At 28.3% G+C, this 20314-nt stretch overlaps 1 protein-coding gene across 2 annotated transcripts in view; it reads right to left on the reverse strand.

The window, feature by feature from the left end:
* Window positions 1-6045: 6045 nt before the first annotated feature.
* The window catches only part of LOC129967647 (integumentary mucin C.1-like), a 33140-nt gene continuing 18871 nt past the window's right edge, over window positions 6046-20314 (reverse strand). For both annotated transcript variants that reach the window (XM_056081902.1, XM_056081901.1), the window contains 5 exons: window positions 19058-19084; window positions 18805-18831; window positions 15536-15562; window positions 10857-11139; window positions 6046-6115 (listed from right to left, as the gene is read on the reverse strand). In XM_056081902.1, the coding sequence (XP_055937877.1) occupies window positions 6058-6115; window positions 10857-11139; window positions 15536-15562; window positions 18805-18831; window positions 19058-19084 (422 nt within the window). In that variant the 3' untranslated portion in view covers window positions 6046-6057. The remainder of the gene's footprint in view (window positions 6116-10856; window positions 11140-15535; window positions 15563-18804; window positions 18832-19057; window positions 19085-20314) is intronic.

The raw sequence follows: 20314 nt of genomic DNA on the forward strand, positions 1-20314 counted from the left end.
AATACCCATGCCTATCTAATTTTCTATCAGCGCCTTTACAAAAGATGCTAGTGATACCAAATCGATAAAATCACAAATCAAGATAGTTTATAATGTAAGCAATTAGATGCGATAAAATAGGGATTTGGGTTGTTAGAAAGAAAACTCTGATTTATTGGTTGAGTTACCACATATTCGATAAATTTAAGAGGTACGTTAAAATAAATTTCAATCATTTTTTCTGTTAAAAAAATTCGAAACAAATTTTAGCATTATAATCAAAAGCCAAACTCTGTCCCTCTCATTAAATTAGACCTAAAGATCAAAACCTCTTACACTAACAATATTAAAGTGGCCATTTGTGAAGTACTTTTTCTTAAAAGTTATGATGGATGTGTAAATGAATTTGAAATATAAAAATAAAAATAAAATAAATATATAAAATTGAAATATAAAAAAATAAATTTAGAGTGACAGCAATTTCATTATCTTACTGTTTTTCTCTATATTCTAATTAGTATTTGTACCAATTCCATTTATTTAGACTTTTTTGCTTTTTCTTTTGTTACGTCATTTTTTTTATCTGAGTTGGAATGGATTTTATTTGGCATTCTTTGATACCCACGTCCACAAATCCAGTCTTCTTCATTGACTGAATTGTTGCTTGACCCGATTTTGTAATAAATTTTAGTATTTTTAAAATTTTAATGCACCAAATTCATATAACTTTTTCATTGTGTTTTGGAATTTGAGTTTAAAGAATATGATTTTATTTCATTTTATATGTTTATTTATAAATACAAAATCTAAACAATAGATTGAAAATATTTACACAGAAAACTGAATATCAAGCTTCTTGAATATAATGTGAATATAGACTATAAAATTTTCCCCATCAAATAAAAAAATGCACAGAAAATAGAAAAAATAAGTACAATCGAAATTACTTTCAAAGTATATCCTATTTTATATGCACATAAGCTTTTACAGGCTCACATTATTTATTTGTATACTATCTAAGTTTTTTAATAGTTGAATTTTTTTTTCAGTTGCTGATATTAAAACGCCTATGTGCCTTATTGCACAAAATCCTTATAGAGATACTCTTAAGCATTTGACAGCAATGAGCCTTTAAGTTGCTTTCTCTTCATATTTTACATTTCTTTAAAAAATAAGGCTTAATCCTACTTTAATGTATCCCAAGAATTTGTTGCCAATATGATAATCCAATTCCAACAGCGAAATAACTCTTCTAACAATTCTAATACTAATTAGTTTATCATTGTAGTCGCCTGTTGAGTTGTACATCTACTGCAATAATTTTGTGAGAAATGAAAATTAAAAATAATCGATAAATGAACATCGATTAAAGAATTTAATTAAATTGTGCACTATAACTAAAAACATTTTGATTGTAAATAAATACCCTAGTATTATTTTTAAAGTGAATAGGAACAGATAATATTTATCTTTTTGCAATAATATTTATCTTAGTGAATCAATTTATTTTAATTAAAATCATCAGATCATGAATTTAGTCAGAAAAGAAAATTAAAAACGTCTGCTCAAACTTTATAAAATCGTTTGTCTTCATTTCTCAATTATTCATTTTAATATTATATTGTCTTTCTGACGGAATCGTTTGTGATTTATTATTCTGTTTGTGGATTTACATTAATCATTCAATATGCCAGTGATTGTTCAAGAATGGACTCCTGATGTTTGGAATGATCGGATCTCTTATGATTAAAATTATTATTAGGAATTTTGTATTGCAGAATTCATTGCCTACACGGTTAAGTATATATCGCACCGACTGAACAATATCCATATTATTGAAAAGCTCAGCCTTATTTTGACAAAAAATACTAAATTGTTCCTTGCCCAAATGAAGGATTAGCTGAACCAAGTAAGTGTATTTATTCAAAAAATTTTATTTTTATATAAAACATCTGTCTCTTAGCGAAACTACTAGAGACTAGTGCTTTTTTAGCATTCTTTTGTTGTTGTTATTGTAATAGTCTGTGCTGTTTCTATTAAACTCGGAATCCTTAACTTCAATGTGACTGCGAAACTACTAAGTACCCATCCCTCTGCTAGCAAAAGTCATAAAGTATTTTCTGTAAGTTTAAAAAAAATTCCAGGTGAAGCCATTACGTATCCTAATTTTATTATCCAAAACACATAACGGTTCTACCAGTTTATTGAAATTGTTTTAGAATTCAGAGAAGATTCAGTAATTTTGACCCATAGAGTTCTTAAATAAAACAGTCCTCACCAATTAAGGTCATTATTCTATTAAAAATACTTATATTCAATTAAGATCAGTATTCTATTTTTTAACCTTAATTTTAAAGATATTATAGTAATATCCTTAAAATTAATGTCATTATTCTATTTAAGGCCTATTGTTCTATTTATTAATTTTTCAGGTAATTATTTTATAATATCGTTTATCAGCTTAACCATCTTGACTGGTAGAATTGGCACTGTTGTCATCAAGACGAGCTAAAGGGCACTCTAAACTAGGATTCTATTTATTAACCCCTTTATTTTTGACCAATTAAGCTCATTATTTTATTAAAAACAGATTAAACAGATTCAATTAGTATTCTATTTTTTTAACCTTAATTTTAAGAATATTATAATAATATCCTTAATTGCCACTTAATTTATCCATTGTTGCTTCTTAATTTTAAGAATATTATAATAATATCCTTAAAATTAATGCTATTATTCTATTTAAGGCCATTATTCTATTTATTAATTAGTCAGGCAGGTAACTATTTTATAGTATCGTTTATCTGTTTAACTCTCTGGTGACTGGTGAATTGGCATTACTGCCATCAAGACGAGTTAAGGTGTACCCTAAACTAGAATTCATTAAGAGTCTAAAACCTCATGTTTCGTTCATAATTAATGATATGCAGCCAAATTCGAATGGAACTAGAAACAATCATTGCATGTGTGCATGTAAACGCTGACATCAACAATGTTTTATATCCGAATATTTTAAATTAGTAATTATGGAGGAGATTAAAGCATCTTAGGTGGTGTGAACATAAAATAATGTATGATTTAGAAGTATATATATATAAATGTATGGCTATATGTAATATATTTATTCTTTATGTTTCCAAATATAATGAATATGTCACAAATAATTTTGTACCAATAAATAGTAATTTCTGGGAAAAGGTCTATCATGGTTTAAAAAAATAGATTTTGAGAAAAATGTATTTTAATGCAAAAACATTTACTTGTCACAACATTTTTACTCCATATTTTGGATAATTAAAAATGTTAATCTCTTTTTAGATTGTTTCCTTACTTCTTTTGTTACTTGTATATTAGAAAAATCATTAATTTTATTAGTATTTACTTTATTGAAATAAATCATTATATTTTCTTATATATTCTTCTTTAATCTTTATATAAATTCTACTTTAAGTTTTTCTGTAAGTTTCCGTTTTTCTGACATTTCAATTATTTGATATGATATAAGTACCTGGAGAATAAAGTTCTATCTGAACAAATGTGTTCTTTGAAACACGATATCTTATAGTATTAATTATGATCTAGAGAAGAATTTCGGATATTATTATGCAGATATTTCTTCAATTCTGGAATCGGACAAACTCTTAAAAACTTGATCCATATCTTCCAAAACAGCACAAAGCAAGATATTTTTATAAAGATAAATTTCCGAATGATAATACAGTAAAAAAGAACCATGATTCCAAACAGCCCAATGAAATCTGCAATTTTAAACATGTAATATTTATCTGTATATGATGATCACCACATCTTTTGCCCGACTTTCAAAACGAATATAAATATATTATTATAACAAATTTGTATCATTCCTATATATCACGGAGATAATTTTGGTGTTAAAAATGTGTTTTTATAAAAATAAAAATTAGTTGATTTGAAAATTTAAAAATATCAAATTAGTACTTTTTAAAAATTTGAAAGCTTCGACACATTTTTAAAAACATGGTTTCAAAAAAAAAAAAATTATAAGACTAAAATAACAAATGATGTCGGGTATTTTAGTTTCAATAACAGTTTTCTCATTCGGGTATTCTAAATTTCATAAAACTCATCTAAAGTCAAAATACAATATTATAATATGCATCGGTATATTAAAATGTATTATAACATACATTATCAATATATTATGCATCAGCATTGTTTCCAAAAAAATCATCCCAATTTCAAAAAATTTCAACAAATACAATATTTATTGTATTTAACAATATTTATTGTATTTGACAGATGAAAAAGGAAACACTTTGATGAAGAAATTCATTTTGATAAAAATCAGCAGGAGTTTTCTCCCCGCAACTTTTTTCCATACTCTCTAATAAAGGTGTTATTCCTTTAATTTTCCTTTATTCTAATAAAGGTGTTCCTGTACCCTGCTGAATAGTATGGATTTCGGGGAAGGCCATAGAGGGCATGAATGCCAAATTTTTATTTTTTTAAACCTTAGAATTATATGACTCGTAATATAATAACTAAAACCATTACTTATGTATTAAGTGCATGCCAATGGCAAACAATAGATCTTTCGCATGAATCTAGCGTTTTTACCGAATCTAGTGTACTATCTTTGGTGATTAATCGCTGATATGCAGTTAGCACACAAATATTAGAAAATCAAATACGTATTCTATAAGCTTTTTTTTCAATCAATTGAAATCGAAATTTGACGAATTTGACGATAAAAGTATTCACCAGATATCATATGAATTTTTCATTATTTAAGGTACTGTGCTTTTCAGTTATCGCTTTTATATGTATGAGAAAATTCAGAACGATAGATGGTGAACCTTTAACAGATTTGGTTCAAAATTTGAAAAAATCTTATTTTAAGTGCTAAAATTGCGAACCAAATTCCATTTACCTAAATTGTTATGTTTCAAATCATTGCACTTACATTCATTCAAAAGCACAGAGAGAAGGTCAACCCTTTAACCAAAATTCTAGTTTAGTCTTGAACATTGTTTCCTATGGTTAGAAAAGAATTGTTTATATGGCCGTTTTTACTATTCTATGAAACATATTGCAGAAGATGTATTGAATAAGAATATCTGAAAGTTACAGAAAGATTATTCCTATTCCTTTTTCCTTCTAAATTTAAAAAAAAATTTGAAACTGTAAAAAAATTGTTAACTAGAGTTTATTTTCTTACCCGATACCTTATCTTATTGAGGTTCACTCTCTGATTATTTATTCTTTGATGCATTTTTTTACCAATGTTTGGAAAGAATTAGTGAGAAGCGATACTGAAACCTTAATTGATAAATAAATATCATTAACTCTTTCCACAGCTTATGTATCCATAAGACTGAAAAAATAAATTTCATTTGAATTGTTTTTAATGATCTCTCAATAAAACTGTGTGCAGAATTATCTATCGGTTCATGTATTTTTTTAAACTTAGTTATACATTTAAAGTTCACGTTAATTATATCACCAGAATTTCTATGCTTTCAAGGATTATGAAGAAATATAATAAATTTCAAAGTATTTCTATTGTAATTATTCAGAAGAATAACATTTTATAAAGTTTTAATTTATTGTTGTGTTGCATTTTAAATTTGTTTATTTCCTTATTTTAATTTTTAAAAAAAAGCGAAATTGGTCAGCTAATGAAATTCTAATTTGTTTTAAGGCTCGAGGAAGTTTTAGTTTATTTCAATGTTTAAGATCAAATATGATGGGTGGAACAAAATGATTGAAAATAGCATTGAAATCAATGACATTTACTTTTTCTTCGATACTAACGAAACATCATATAACCATGACCATAAACATAGAGTAAGATCAGTTTGTTGTAGGCTTTAAACTTCATTTCTAAATCTTTTAATACAATAGTAATATTTAACAAAAACGTAACATTATTAACAATATAATTTGTATATCATAAAGAGTTTTTTTTGTTTGTTTTTTGTAAATACTGCTCAATACTTCTTTTACTTAAATGTTATCAAAAATCAAAATGCAAAGATAATAAAATCGTCAAAAATAGCAGTTAAAAATTTATTGTCCTCCACATTCGGAGCAAAATTATTTGTGGTTGTCAGCGTCTTTTTCATAACGAATCTCTTCAGGATATTCATAGTTACTAAAATGAGACAAAAAAAAAAGGAAATTGTATCAGTTTCAAATATTTTTTTAAAAACATTATAATTTGCAAATCAGTTGAAATAATACTAAATCAAAAATAAAATTCTAATGGTAACATTTAGAATTAAGTAAAATTTCTCGCTAAATATGCTAAAATCGTACCAAGCATCAACAGAATCACTAAAAATCTACCATGAAGAAATGAATTTCCCATTTCAAAATTGCCATATTCGACGAGAAAACATTAAAAAAAATCAACCAAGGTGACAATACACTATGTTTAAGTCTGATTCATGTGAGTATACTGAAAAACATATATTTTTAAAAGGATAAAGTTTTCTTTTATACAACAAAAGATTATATCTGTAAACCTATAATTAAAAAAACTACACAAAAACAGTTTCAATTGACAAATTATTTATGGTTTTTCTCAATTTTAATAAATTATTTATTGTGTAAAAATTCAGATATTATAAACTATATTAATTGAAACAATTAGGATTTTGTTACTGTGTGGAACATGAATTAGTTTAAAATGTTTAATTTAGAATTTTAAAAACTAAAAAATTATTTTTTTAAATGCTGCAGATTTTTAAATGCTGAAAATAAAAAGAGTATTTAATCTGTACTGTCCATTTGCTTCCAGATATTTGATATTTAAATGATAATTTATTATTGGTCTGATTGATTTTTGCTTTTATTGTAAGAATTTATAATTCGGATTTTTTTAAAAAAACTATTGTCTATAAAACATGTCTTTGATTAGATTTCCAATAACATTATAATGCAAAAATATTTTTAAGAAATACGAAACTTCAAAATATTTATTTCTAGTGAATAACAATCAATAGATATCCCCTGCAATACATCAATGAATAAAAAAAATTTAAAGTTTTATTTAATGCATTCGGCTAATACCTTTTCCAATTAGAATAACCCTATCAATTTTTTCGAGCAATAGTTTAATACTCCCTGAATTTTATTCATAATATATCTCTAAGCCTTCTCTAGAAAATAATTTTTAGAATTGCATGCTATTCATCCAGTTTTTTTTATACTCCAGATATTTTTCATTCCAGTTTTTACTATTTTTTTCATGCTATACGTATTCCCATTTTGTCAATTGTATCTTTCTTTTCAATTGATTGCAAATTGATTCAATGTTTTTTTGGTTAGGAAGTTTTGAAGCTCGAAATCACATAGGCAATGAATAAAGCATAAATGGCAATTTTCATCATCATCTTTTAATCATATATATTTTTTTACCTGATAGCAGATGTGTTTTTAAAAGGTTGACTTAAAACTATGACATCAAAGCTTTTATTTTCATGGAATGTAATTTTTTCAGAGAAAATTAAATAATTTAATTTTTATAATATGTTAAAAAAACTTCACTCGCATTTAAAAACAGTTTTGATAAAAGTATTTTATTTTTTCCCCAATGCGGAAATATTACTTTATTCATTCTTAAGTGGGAAACATTGAAGACTCCTGTTCTAAGATTAATTAAGACATTTGACTTCTGTTCAAAGATTAATCCATTATGAAATTGTTTTATGATCTCAGAAATTAGAAAATAGCAGTTTGTGTTTGCAAAAATATTGTTTTCATAAAAATTCTATATAAATTAATATGCTTAAAAATTTATTGGTAAATAGTTTATCATTTGGAAATCGCATTGCGACTTAAACGCTCGTTATTCAGCTTCCAAACGTGGCATTCCTTTTTGTGAGAATATGATGTTGTTTTGGTTAGAGGGTTTTCGGAGCTCAAAATCGCTTAGGCAATGAATAAAACATAAATGGCAATTTTCATTTTCAATTTTTTCTTGAATGCCAAAAAAATAATAGACAAATAATAACTTAAAAAATAATAATGTTCTCACATTATAACTTGAAATTTGCAAACGTCGATTTCATTTTTTTTGAACTATTTATTATATATTTAGGTCAATAATTTATTTCCTTTTCATTTCTTTTCTTTCTAATAAAGTCCATCTACATCTATACCAAACCGAAAAGAGGCCTCATAAGCTCTATAAACCTTTGTGTGGTGTTAAGTGTTAGATAAAAGAAGCCCTCTTTCTTTTTCAGAAAAAAATGGCGATATATGAGAAAAAATTATTGTATGCGCTATAGTATGCGCTATGAATCCATTGTTGTAATGCAGCATGCATTGTATTGAAATTTCAAGAAGAAACCTCCTCGTCTTAAACTGATTTTTATAAGTGACAATAAAGAAAAAAAACAGAAATTCGCAGAAAATGATAGTGAAGGAGCATTACTGGTCATCCTAAAACATCAGATGAAAATGTTCAATGTGTCCAGAATACTTGGTCTCCCCAAAGCTGTTTCATTTACTCTTTAATAAATGTATCCAGATTTATTAAATGCATGTCACTGTCGAACAACAGTTGTGAAAACACTTACAAGTATGCGATATTTGTGGGTTTATTTTAGGTGATTAATCCTTTGCATGCGGCTAATAGTTTTCGAAAATCGAATTTGCATTTTAGATGCATTTTTAACAACCAATTGAAACCAAATTTTTGCACCTTTTACGCATATTTACAATTATAGTCACAGAAATTCACGTACTAAATTTCATTCATTTAGCAGTGAGTTTCCAGATTACTGCACTTATAAACTTGTGAAAGCACAGTTCAATAGACGGTCAAAAATGTTATGGATTTTGTACTGTTTAAAATTTGATACATACCTAAACTTTGGATGTTAAATCCATGCACCAAAATTTATCCAAAGAGGGCTTTTTGTTTTAAAGTTAATGAGTAATGTATATTCGGATTGTTTGACAGGTAGACTTCATCTGAATAGAGTTCGTTCAACATTTGATAGAAATCTACAAATTTACTGTAAAAATCACATACTAAATTTCACTCATTTAGCTCAAAGAGTTTTGGGGTAATTGCTTTCCCAGACAGACAAATATAATTATAAAAATGTGCTTTTCATACTCTGAGGATGTTGGAAATTCGAAGATTCGTTAAAACCTCGAGCTCAAATTTTTTGACAACACCTTCCTATTTTATTCTTTGTATAACGAAAAAGTAAAAATATAGTTTTCTGAAGTAATATTTACTGATAAAGTATTAAATACATTATTATAATAAATATGTATATAAAGTGTGATTCCAAATTCACGTTACAGACTTGGTGGAGAAGTAGAATACTAGGATTTGAATAATATTCCCATTGAAAACCCAGGTATCTCAATCCGTTTCTTTAGTCATAAATACAGGATATCTCAATTTAAGTGAAATGCGATGTTTCATTTGTAATTTCTTCACTAATGAAGATATTTTAATGACTTTTAACAGTGGTACATTTATTTAAAACAATCATTTATTGTACTAGAATGTATGGAAGCAAGTGATGACAATAAGAGATGAAAAGAAAGAGAAAGCCTTTAATGACAGCGTCATTGAAAAGTGTAATGTTTGCAAGAATTGTTCAAAACTGGGTCCGTCAGTAGCGATAGCTGCTTGACAGCGTAGGTGGAGCGATGGCTCTATACTGCCAAAGATGCCATGTATTTCAAGCGCATTTGCAACAGCTACTGATATTTGAGCAACGAGATTCTCAACTGACTCAAATGGAGTCGCATAAATAAGAATTTTCAGATGTTCAGAAAAAAAATCGATGCTCGATAAATTAGGAAATAAGGATTTCTGGCTAGAGGATTTCTCTACCATACATTCTTATTACAGTAATTGATTTTTTGAAATAAATGTACCACTGTTGAAATTTTTCCAAACCTTTGCATTTCGTCCTGAAACCAGATTTGGGCCCATAATCGATTTAAATTGCAACAAATTATTATACCTGGCCTCCTTCTTGGACTTGAATCTCGGAACTGCAGCCTTCCGATCACGAAACCGAGAATTTGCTACGAAGTCTCCAGTTCTAGAAGATGTAGTTTACCATACAATTCTTTCATCAGAATTATAGATCTGTGCCAAATTTTTAACAAATGAATCTCTCAACAGTTTTATCTATCCCTTTTTGTGAACGTGAAAGGGAAAATTAAAAGACGTAGCAAACATGAGTCATGCATTTTGACACATGGTCTTGATAATTGCCGAATTGTTCGCTAATTCTGGACCATGTCTGTCAAATTAAAGACTCTTCTGCTTAGGGGTAGCGTGTCTTCCCCGTGATATGGGCGTTTCGGATCCGAATCCTGGTTCAGGCACGGTTGTTCTCTACCCTGTGATCTATCTGTGAGGGGTGTGAAAGAGCCCTCCTGTGAAAGGGGGTTGTGCAAGAGAGTGTGTGAGTTTTATCTTCATAGGAGCTAGAAGTCAGACTTCTACCCTTGGGTGCTCAGGGATTCTTACCCTCAGAAGCTACTGCACCCCATTTTCCCCGATCTCTTGGACATGGTTTGAATTGATGTTCAATCTAAGGGGGAAAAGCAACAACTACAGAAGACTGTATGTCTGTTTATCAATCCATGCGCATGTGAACATAATAATTAGAAAACACGCCAGGCTAAATTCAGATAAATTTAAGTAAAAGATCTTGGTGCCAAAATTATAAATGAGTTGCAGATTTCGATTCCAGTTGGTCAATGGAAATATGCCCCTCTTACATTTTCTTATATTTTGAATTAAAAATCAAAGCGTGTCGTATTATTTAAATATGTGCCAAATGTAGGAGTAGTTGTATATCACTGCATAATACAAATTATTATAAAATTAAAAATACTGAAACACTTACGAAGAGTTGTCATATTTGATATGGATACGGCATGCGCAAGGGATGTTCCTTTCAGGAACTCTGCAATAGCCGTCGTTTGCTGTTTTCTTTCGGCACTTATTCTGGCACGTTGTATTTTGATAATTTTCACATTTCGTAACTCTGGTACAAAAGCATGATACACCATTAAATTCAAAGAGTTTGCATTCTCCTCCCAGATAGATATATCTACTGTCTTTTAAGCAGATTTCATTACATCTTTCAATATATCCTGGATACAGTTCTTCGCATGTTTTAGGTCTCTCTGTAAAAGAAGCATACGATTAAATTTGTGACATATAATTAAAGTACAAAGTACAGAATCTCATGCAGTATACCTTAATAATGTAACATCTATATATGTCAATAATAGAGGACCAAAAGGTGATTTTTTTTTATTCATAAATATAAAAGGTGCAACGAGTTGTCATTAACTGGTGTTTATTTTTGTAGTTGTCGTCCATAGAATAATACTTCCAGTTCTAAAACTTTTCAATTAATGTAAACATTCATGCTTTAGCCTTTCTGAAAGTAAAAGAAACCAATTTCATAAAAATTACAAAATCTAACATTTCATACGATATTCCTTTTCCCATAATTGTTTTAAGAAAACTTTTACACGTTTTAACGAATACAACAGAAAGAGTGTAAATTTTATAAGGAAAATAATTGATAAATATATTTCATTCTGAAATGTTAGCTGACCCAGTTCAAGAGAATTTCGGTATTAGATTGAGTACTTTAAATTAAATAAAATAAAATACAAAATGCTCAGGGGAAAAAAACCAGGTAAATTATCCGGCAAAATCAAAAACAAATAATTTGTATGCAAATTGAGATTATTCCAATTTTAATAATGCTACAACCACATACGATTTTTAAATGGAAGACAGATTTAGATGAAAGACTTTGAAATAAAAATTAGATGGTACATAATTTTTAGATTTTTTTAGAAGCATAATTCGAATTTTTAGATGAAATATCCACAATTTTTATCCCACAGATGTGAAATGTTTTGCTGTTATATTCATTAGGATATACAAAACTTTTACTAACCATAATCATGAAGAACATGGAATTATATAAGAAGTTTTTGTAATTGTTAATGTATTTTGAATTGTTATTCAATTTTGTAACTGTATGTTATATTTGTTATTGAATTTTGTAATAGTTATGTGTTTGAATTTTTTTGTACAAAAAAGGCAATAGCATGAATCTTCTCCTCATTAGAAAGGTTTTTGTATTTGAAAGAATATATCTACGACCAATGGTTCTAAAAATAAAGGTAACAATAACTACGTCCTGGTGCATTAAGAAATGGGAAATTTAAAAAAAAATTATATTGTTTATTACTAAAAATTGGAGAGTAAATAGAGTGATTGTCTTCAGATTATTTCATGCGTATTGTGTTTTAGAATGGTTAAGTTTTTGTGTGTATATTAAATTATATTGATTCCCGAATTATATTAATTTTTCAAATTAAAAATACTAGTGAATGTTGACTTTTTTTTCGTGAATATTATCATGGAAAAAATCAAGTCTTTTGAGTCCCAGCAAGTATTTTTAAATCTTATGTTTAATATTTATTGTATGTATAAATGTAGAAACCATTAAAAGTTTCTACCTCAAGATTTCCATCGGCATCTGCGCTTCAGACCCTTTTGAGATCAGAAAGAAAGTTATTTTTGGACTTTTTCCTTTCAATTTACTTTTCTGTTTATCAATATGATAAATAAAATCTGAAACAAATTAGGCAGAAGAAATTTGTTGTAAGGTCTTTAAGTGAAAAAAAAAACTGGATTTTTTTTCTTTTTCAAATATCAGGCTATTAACTCATATGCATGCGAAATGGCTAACACAAAAACGCAGCAAACTAGATTGATGAATTACATTTTATGACCTTTGCCTTAAATATTTCATGTGCGTTTAGTTTTAGATTACATTTGACAAAGTACAGTCTGTCTATTTAGTTAAGTATTGTTTAGGAACATGATAACACAACGACCAATAAGAAATAAATAGGAAATTTGATATCTAACCATAACATGAGAGCTCTTAACTTGCTTCGAAAAAACTTGTTTATGAATCTTGTGAATCTATATTCATATGTGAGACAATCTGATTCGAGATAATTTTCTGTAAGATAATTATGCATTCTCTAATGCATTAAATACATTACATCAATGTTACAATATCTTTATGGTATTGCCTGGCATTTAGAACATTGAAAAAAACCGTGCAGATATCCTACAATATATTGCGGTAATTAAGAATTTAAAAGACATCTGCGAGATTTTTTATTTTTATTTTTATTTATTTATTTATTTATATTTTTTTTTTTGAATGTGTGAATTTTTTGAGTTTTAGATAAAAGATAGTCCTTACCTTCAAATAAAATTATTCATTTGGCAAAAAAAAAAAAAAAAAAAAAAAACCGGAACAAATTTTTTGAAAATCAATTTATATATTAATTTGCTATGAAATCTAGTCTTTTTGCCTGTTATATTATTTACAAACAAACACTTGAATTCATTTAGGAAAACTCAATAATTAAATTATCATTGCGAATTTGTTATGTTTTTTCCTCGAAGCAGTTAATTCCATAATGAAAATAACAGTTCTACAATCAGATTTGATAGATGCTGAACGGATGGCGGATCAATAACCTCTAGAATTGATAATAAACTTGGCCACCCTTTGCGACTTGACAACGAATTAGGTGACTTTGACGACAAAGTAGAAGATTCAAGAATTTTGATAATAAGTCCAGTAGGAAGCAAATCCTGCCCATCTTTCTAGAACACTCTTTGCCCTGTCTCGGAAGTTATAAACGCCGAGAGACCAAGCGATTAGTCGGAATTGAGTTGACTTGAGTTGAGAGAAGCGCAAGCGTTGGATCAGTTGAGGAGAACTCAAGCGATTAGTGTATCATGTCTTGTAGTCAAGTATTGAAGCGGCATCGAGTAGTGAGTTGTGAAGCCAATTATATAATTGAGTGAATAGTGAGTCGGTAGTTAAATACAGCTATATTGAGGAGACAGGGGCGGATATCAGACTTTTGGAAGGACGGGAATAAGTGTGTGAAGTCCCTCTTCCTGTTGAGTTCTGTCTGGCCGCTTGGTGCTATAGCGGTTGCTTTCTACCTAGCTATGCTATGTGTTATTAGTACTGTTCTTTTGTACTCTCAGCTGTGTTTGTGTTTGCTGTCGTGTCATCGTGTTGAATAAATATCTTTACATGTTATTGAGCTTGTTGACTATGTCATCATGCACTCACTACAGCGAACTCGTTAGTAGTAGTCAAACTTGCGGAATTTTAATAAAAATTTTCCTTAACACCATAAAATATCGAAAAAATTAACTATTTATTACAATTGTTTCATGTTTGATTCTTCTTTTTAAAACTTCCGATGTGGCATTTTTTTTAAACATTTTATATAAACGAGTCATCAGAAATTTTAAATATAGTTCGTCCAAGATAAATAGAAAATCATCAAGCATTCAGTTATTCCTCCTTCAACAGGACGTCAACAGATTAAATGCAGCATATATTTTGTTGTTGTCTCTATCATCGTTGTAGTTGTAACACATTTGAAGCAGAAATCTTCATATACAAATATTAGAGCAGATTTAAGAATATAAATTTACATATTAGTAAATATTTTATTTAAATAAAGTTAATTTTTAAAAATTTCTATTTTGAATATAGTACGTAAAAAAATGTAAAAGCACTGGATCACGTCGTAGCCACTCTCTTTCAAAAGCACGCTAAAAGCTATTTCTTTGCTCCATTGTCTTAAGTCAGTATTCAAAAGCACGACATGCAATATAAATAATATTTAATGTATACTTTTGACACCGAATTCTCAAATATATATTGAATTTTAATCCTAATTTATCCAAATTATTTGTTGGATTCCCGTCATAACACTACGAAGTTAAACATTGAACGATCTCTGTATTATGCAAGCTCACAAAACAGAATGCTTGCTCAAAAGAAAAATCTCATAGGCTATTTTATTATCTCTGAATCTATCTATTTAGAACCGAAACCCAAAATTAATATTGAAAGTCGAAAGACTAAAGTCGTCAGAATCTTTCAACAAATTCTTGTCTTTATATCTTCTGAACAGCATATGTCATTTAATGTGCCTCAAGAAAATCTTATGCAAACATGTATTCGACAATTAAAATTAATTTGTATTTTATTACATGCATTACATCCAAATTACATGAATTTTTCGATGAAAAAAGATTGAAAAAATAAACTGCAAGCACAAATAAATATCTTTTTCAGAAAAAAAAGGAGTCAAGATATTTTTCAAAATTAATTAACTTATTATCATAGTATTAAGAATAATCTTTTTTTTTATTTGCCGACCTATTACCTTATACAACGGAGAACGCTGAAATCCGCTGAGTATTAGGAAATATATGTATATATATAAAAAAATGTAATTTACATTTAGCATTCATTCCAGAACTAAAGATGTGACATTTTATTTTAACAAAGTCTAATTTCAGCAATAAAAATAATTGCAAATTGTGCCTGTGTTTGATTAAAAATGAATGGAAAATACGCCCATTTAGCAAAAGCGTTAAGTTATTCCTCCTTCAGAAGAAACACATATTTATGTAACAGACAAATTAATTGCAACTTACCGGTTGTCGTCGTTGTAGTTGGAGGATCTGAAATGAATGGAGAAATTCTTGAAAAAAACAGCAGACTTAAAAATTTATGATTATGAAAATAAATAGCAAAAATACTGAATTTCATTAACAACTCGAGTATGCAATAATTCCAAAAAGAGAAAAAATTTGCTTGATTTCTGAGAGTTCATTTATAACAAACATTTCTCATTTATTCATATAAAACATCATAATACTAAAACTTATCTGATGAAAGCACAGCAACCCAGATTCAGTGCTTTTAGTACATGCGCAGTTTTCCCTAATCTATTCAGATTGCTCTGAATGTACAGGATAATTCAAAATGAATATAGTGATTACAAACGGCTACAATACCGGATTCATCGATAAGATTAACACATAATGTTGACGGGACTAAAAACGCTTATATACATACGTAATAGATGTTCGATGTGACACATAGAACAACGATGCAAGCGCATTACTAATGCGTACTTGAAGTTCTTCAAGTTTGGGCATGGGAAGCATTTGAGGAGCACATACATGTGTATGTGCTTCAAAGGGAAGCATGCAAGCAAAGTACACATTAGTAAAGAAGCATGTACGTCGGTGACTGCAGACATGCTTCAGAATGTATGGTGTGAAATAGACTACTGCCTAGATATTGCCGTGTGACCAAAGGATGTCACATAGAACATCTATGATGTATATATACAAAAAAAATTTATTACCGTCTACATTATATATTAATCTTATCGATAAATCTTTTTCTTAAATAGTTATAGCCGTTTGCAGTCACTATATTCATTTTGAATTACCCTGTATTTTTAATGTATTTATCTGCTTTTTGAGCCAAATTTATTGATTTATATACCATAAATGATAATGAACTCTTATTCTTATTTTGCATGAACTCTGATATTTTACGTAAGAGGAAAAAGCGTATCTGGATCACACATTAAAACTTTGTTACTTTAACCAAATTTATTTCTGTGGTACAAAATTTATCTAAGAGTAATGAGGCCTTTTTTTATAAAACTGAAACAGTCATGGTCATGTTAATGTCGAAAATATAAACTACTCTTGACATTAATGCTATCTAGTTCATTTTAGGTTTTTATGAGAATCTTTGTTTCCGCTTCCAATTTTAATATATTACAAAATACATTTTTTCAAATTTTAATCTAAGATTGCCAATGAAGGTAGTTTCACAATTTTTTTTTATTATTCTCCGTAAATCTTTAACTTTATTTGGCCATATTTATATTTTCCTCTGTAAATCCATGACATCTATTTGGCGTTTTTCTACGCTTTTTTTTTTCTTCATAAATCCATTTCTTCCATTTGATCATTCTTCTATATTTCCCCATGAATCTATGCATTCGGTGCTTTATTCCAACCAAGCAAAGAAATTTAATATTGATATATCATTTTGATATTTTTATAAAGAAAAGTTTCATATTGTATTTGAAATGTAAAAAATAAAAATGATAACATTTCAAACTTTTGCCAAAAATTAAATAGTTTAAAAAGTGTGAAATCATAATCAAAAACACACAAGTTAAAACAGAATAAGATTTAAACAGAAAAAATTCTAAATTTTAAAAGAATAACAACATACATGCATTACATTCACTACCCGCCTATTTTGTCTCAAATTAGGTATATGAAATTGATTGTGATTCATATAAGAACGGCAAAACTTTTGAGAAAATGCATCTTATTATTGATATCTTATCAAGTTCAACAATTAATAATACTTGTAATCTAATAATTGCACTCTGAAAAACAAGAAAAACACAATTTTTTCTATCTACAAAAAAGTTAGTGGCCTTATGCAGCTGGAGCACAGCCGTCACATTTTCTTAGCTTTCTTTTCAAAGATTGCGTCCCTTTCTTTGTTAAAAATTTTGTTAAACCATTAAAAGTCCAATCCTTCCTAATTATTCTGAACCATTATGACAAAGCAATGCTTCTATCTGAGATTTTTGGAGAATGAATGATCTAAGGTCGTTTATCCAATAGAAGAGACCGCATGTCCACTTCAACTTGAGTCCTTGATTCACCGACTTTATTTGATCAAATGGTATATTTAAAAATTATTGCCAGAACATCTTGTAATAAACTCTTCAGGTTTTCAGGCAATAATTCTTCAGGTTTCTTCGTAAGTTTTCCCCTAAGAACTCATATTCTAAAGTTCGATAATATTTTAACAAAGGTTGATAGAAAAATAACACCATAGGGAGTTTTATTTTGAAAGCCTAAACATACACACAATTGTTACAAACCAGTGCTACAGTATGCTACTTTAGCATACTGTAGTACTCCATATAGTAGCATTTAGCATTCTGTATAGTAGCATTTAGCATACTGCTGTACTCTGTATAGTAGTACTACAGTACTTTTACTATTATATATATTTAAAAGTATTATTGTATCTTTAAAATGATATTCTGAAGTAATTCTCTATAAATGATCACAACTTTATTGAATACATTACTTTATTGAAACCTCAACAAATTCTGTTATATGATATTTTTTCTGAAAACTTATACAACTTGGAAGAACTTGCTTCCATTATCAGTAACTGTCTAAGAAGAATTGAAAATTCCACACTGAATTCTTTTTTACAAAATTTGTCCGTATTAATTTGATTGTGAGACCTTTGAAACAATTGTTTCAACAGGACAGTTAAAAACCCTTTTCGTAGGCTTTTTATGGAACATAAAATTTACAGTGTCATCGCTTGGTAGTATTTGAAAATAATTTTGAAATTTCGAGTCTCATTCTTCTAATGATCTATATTTCCGAGGTATTTCATTTTAAAATTTGGTCATGTTTTGTGAGACAAAGAGTATATAGAATTATCTAATGAAATGTCTGCATCATATCACTTGTGACAGTATTAGAATCTCATTTTTTTAACTTAAAATCCTAACAACTGTACCAATCTCAAAAAACGAAAAGATATTCTATCTTACTCTTATAAAGATACTTCTATCTTCTATCTTAGCTTATCTACTCTTTCAATGCAATTAGGCATCTTTTCGTTCCATACAAGCATTCCAAAAATCTACATTTTGATAATTTATTGTCCACGTTTTAAAAAATATATATACTTAAAATATTTTTAGAAAAAAAATAATATTTTAATCTACTCAAAATTTTTAATTCGTTATGGAACATTTTTTTAGTTCCTTACAATACGCCCATTCAAAGAAAATGTTAAGTTGTTCCTCTTTTATACATATTTATATAACACAAGAGTAATTGCAACTTACCGGTTGTCGTCGTTGTAGTTGGAAGATCTGAAATAAATAGGGAGATTTTGAATAAAGAGCAGAATTAAAAATTTATGATTATGAAAATAAACAGCAAAAATATTGAATTTCATTAACAACTAAAGTATGCAATAATTCGTTATGGAACATTTTTTTAGTTCCTTACAATACGCTCATTCAGAGAAAGTGTTAAGTTATTCCACTTTCAGCAGCAATACATATTTATATAACAGACGGATTAATTGAAACTTACCGGTTGTTGTCGTAGTAGTTGGAGTATCTGAAATAAATAGAGAAATTCTTGAAAATAGAGCAGAATTAAAAATTTATTATTATGAAAATAAACAGCAAAATAATTGAATTTCATTAATAACTGGAATGTGCAATAATTCAAAAACGATAAAAAAATTTGCTTGCTTTCTGAGAGTTCATTTCTAAGAAACATTACTCATTTATTCATAAAAAACATCATAAAACTAAAACTTTTCAAATGAAAGCAGAGCAGCTCAGATTCAGTGCTTTTAGTACATGTGTGGTTTTCTCTAATCTATTCAGATTTCTCTCTATGTATAGGGTAATTCAAAATAAATATAGCGATAACAAACAACTATAATTATTTAAAGAAAAGATTTATCGATACTATTAATACATAATGTAGACTGAACTAAAAAGCCTATATACATACGTCATACATGTTCTAAGTGACTTCCCTTGGTCACACAAACAATATCTAGGCAGTAATCCATTTCACTTTATACATTCTTAAGCATGTCTAAAGTCTCCGACGCAAGCGCATTACTAATACGTACTTCGAGTTTTTCAATTGTTTTCAGCATGGGAAGCATTTGGCGAGCCCATACATGTGTATGTGTTCCCATGGGAAACATGGAAGCAAAGTATGCATTTGTAAGTATGCAAAGTATGCGCTTGCGTCGATGACTCCAGTCATGCTTCAGAATGTATAAAGTGAAAGGAAATACTGCCTAGATGTTGTCCGTGTGACCAAGGAAAGTCACATAGAGCATCTATTATGTATGTATACAAAATTTTTTAGTTCCGTCTACATTATGTATTAATCTTATAGATAAATCTTTTTCTTTAAATAGTTATAGCCGTTAGTAATCGCTATATTCATTTTGAATTACCCTGTATTTTTTAATGTACCTGCTTTATGCGCCAAATTAATTGATTTACTTAACATAAATGATAATGAACTCTTATTCTTATTTTGCATGAACTCTGATATTTTACGTAAGAGGAAAAAGCGTATCTGGATCACACATTAAAACTTTGTTATTTTAACCAAATTTATTTCTATGGCACAAAATTTATCTAAGAGTAATGAGGCCTTTTTTTTTTAAACTGAAACAGTGATGGTCATGATAATGTCAAAAATATCAAATACTCTTGACATTAATACTATCTAGCCCCCTTTATGTTTTTGTGAGAATCTTTGTTTCCGCTTCCAATTTTATTATATTACAAAATATATTTTTTTAAATTTTAATCT

The sequence above is a fragment of the Argiope bruennichi genome, chromosome 1, assembly GCF_947563725.1.
Source record: "Argiope bruennichi chromosome 1, qqArgBrue1.1, whole genome shotgun sequence".
Taxonomy (NCBI): domain Eukaryota; kingdom Metazoa; phylum Arthropoda; class Arachnida; order Araneae; family Araneidae; genus Argiope; species Argiope bruennichi.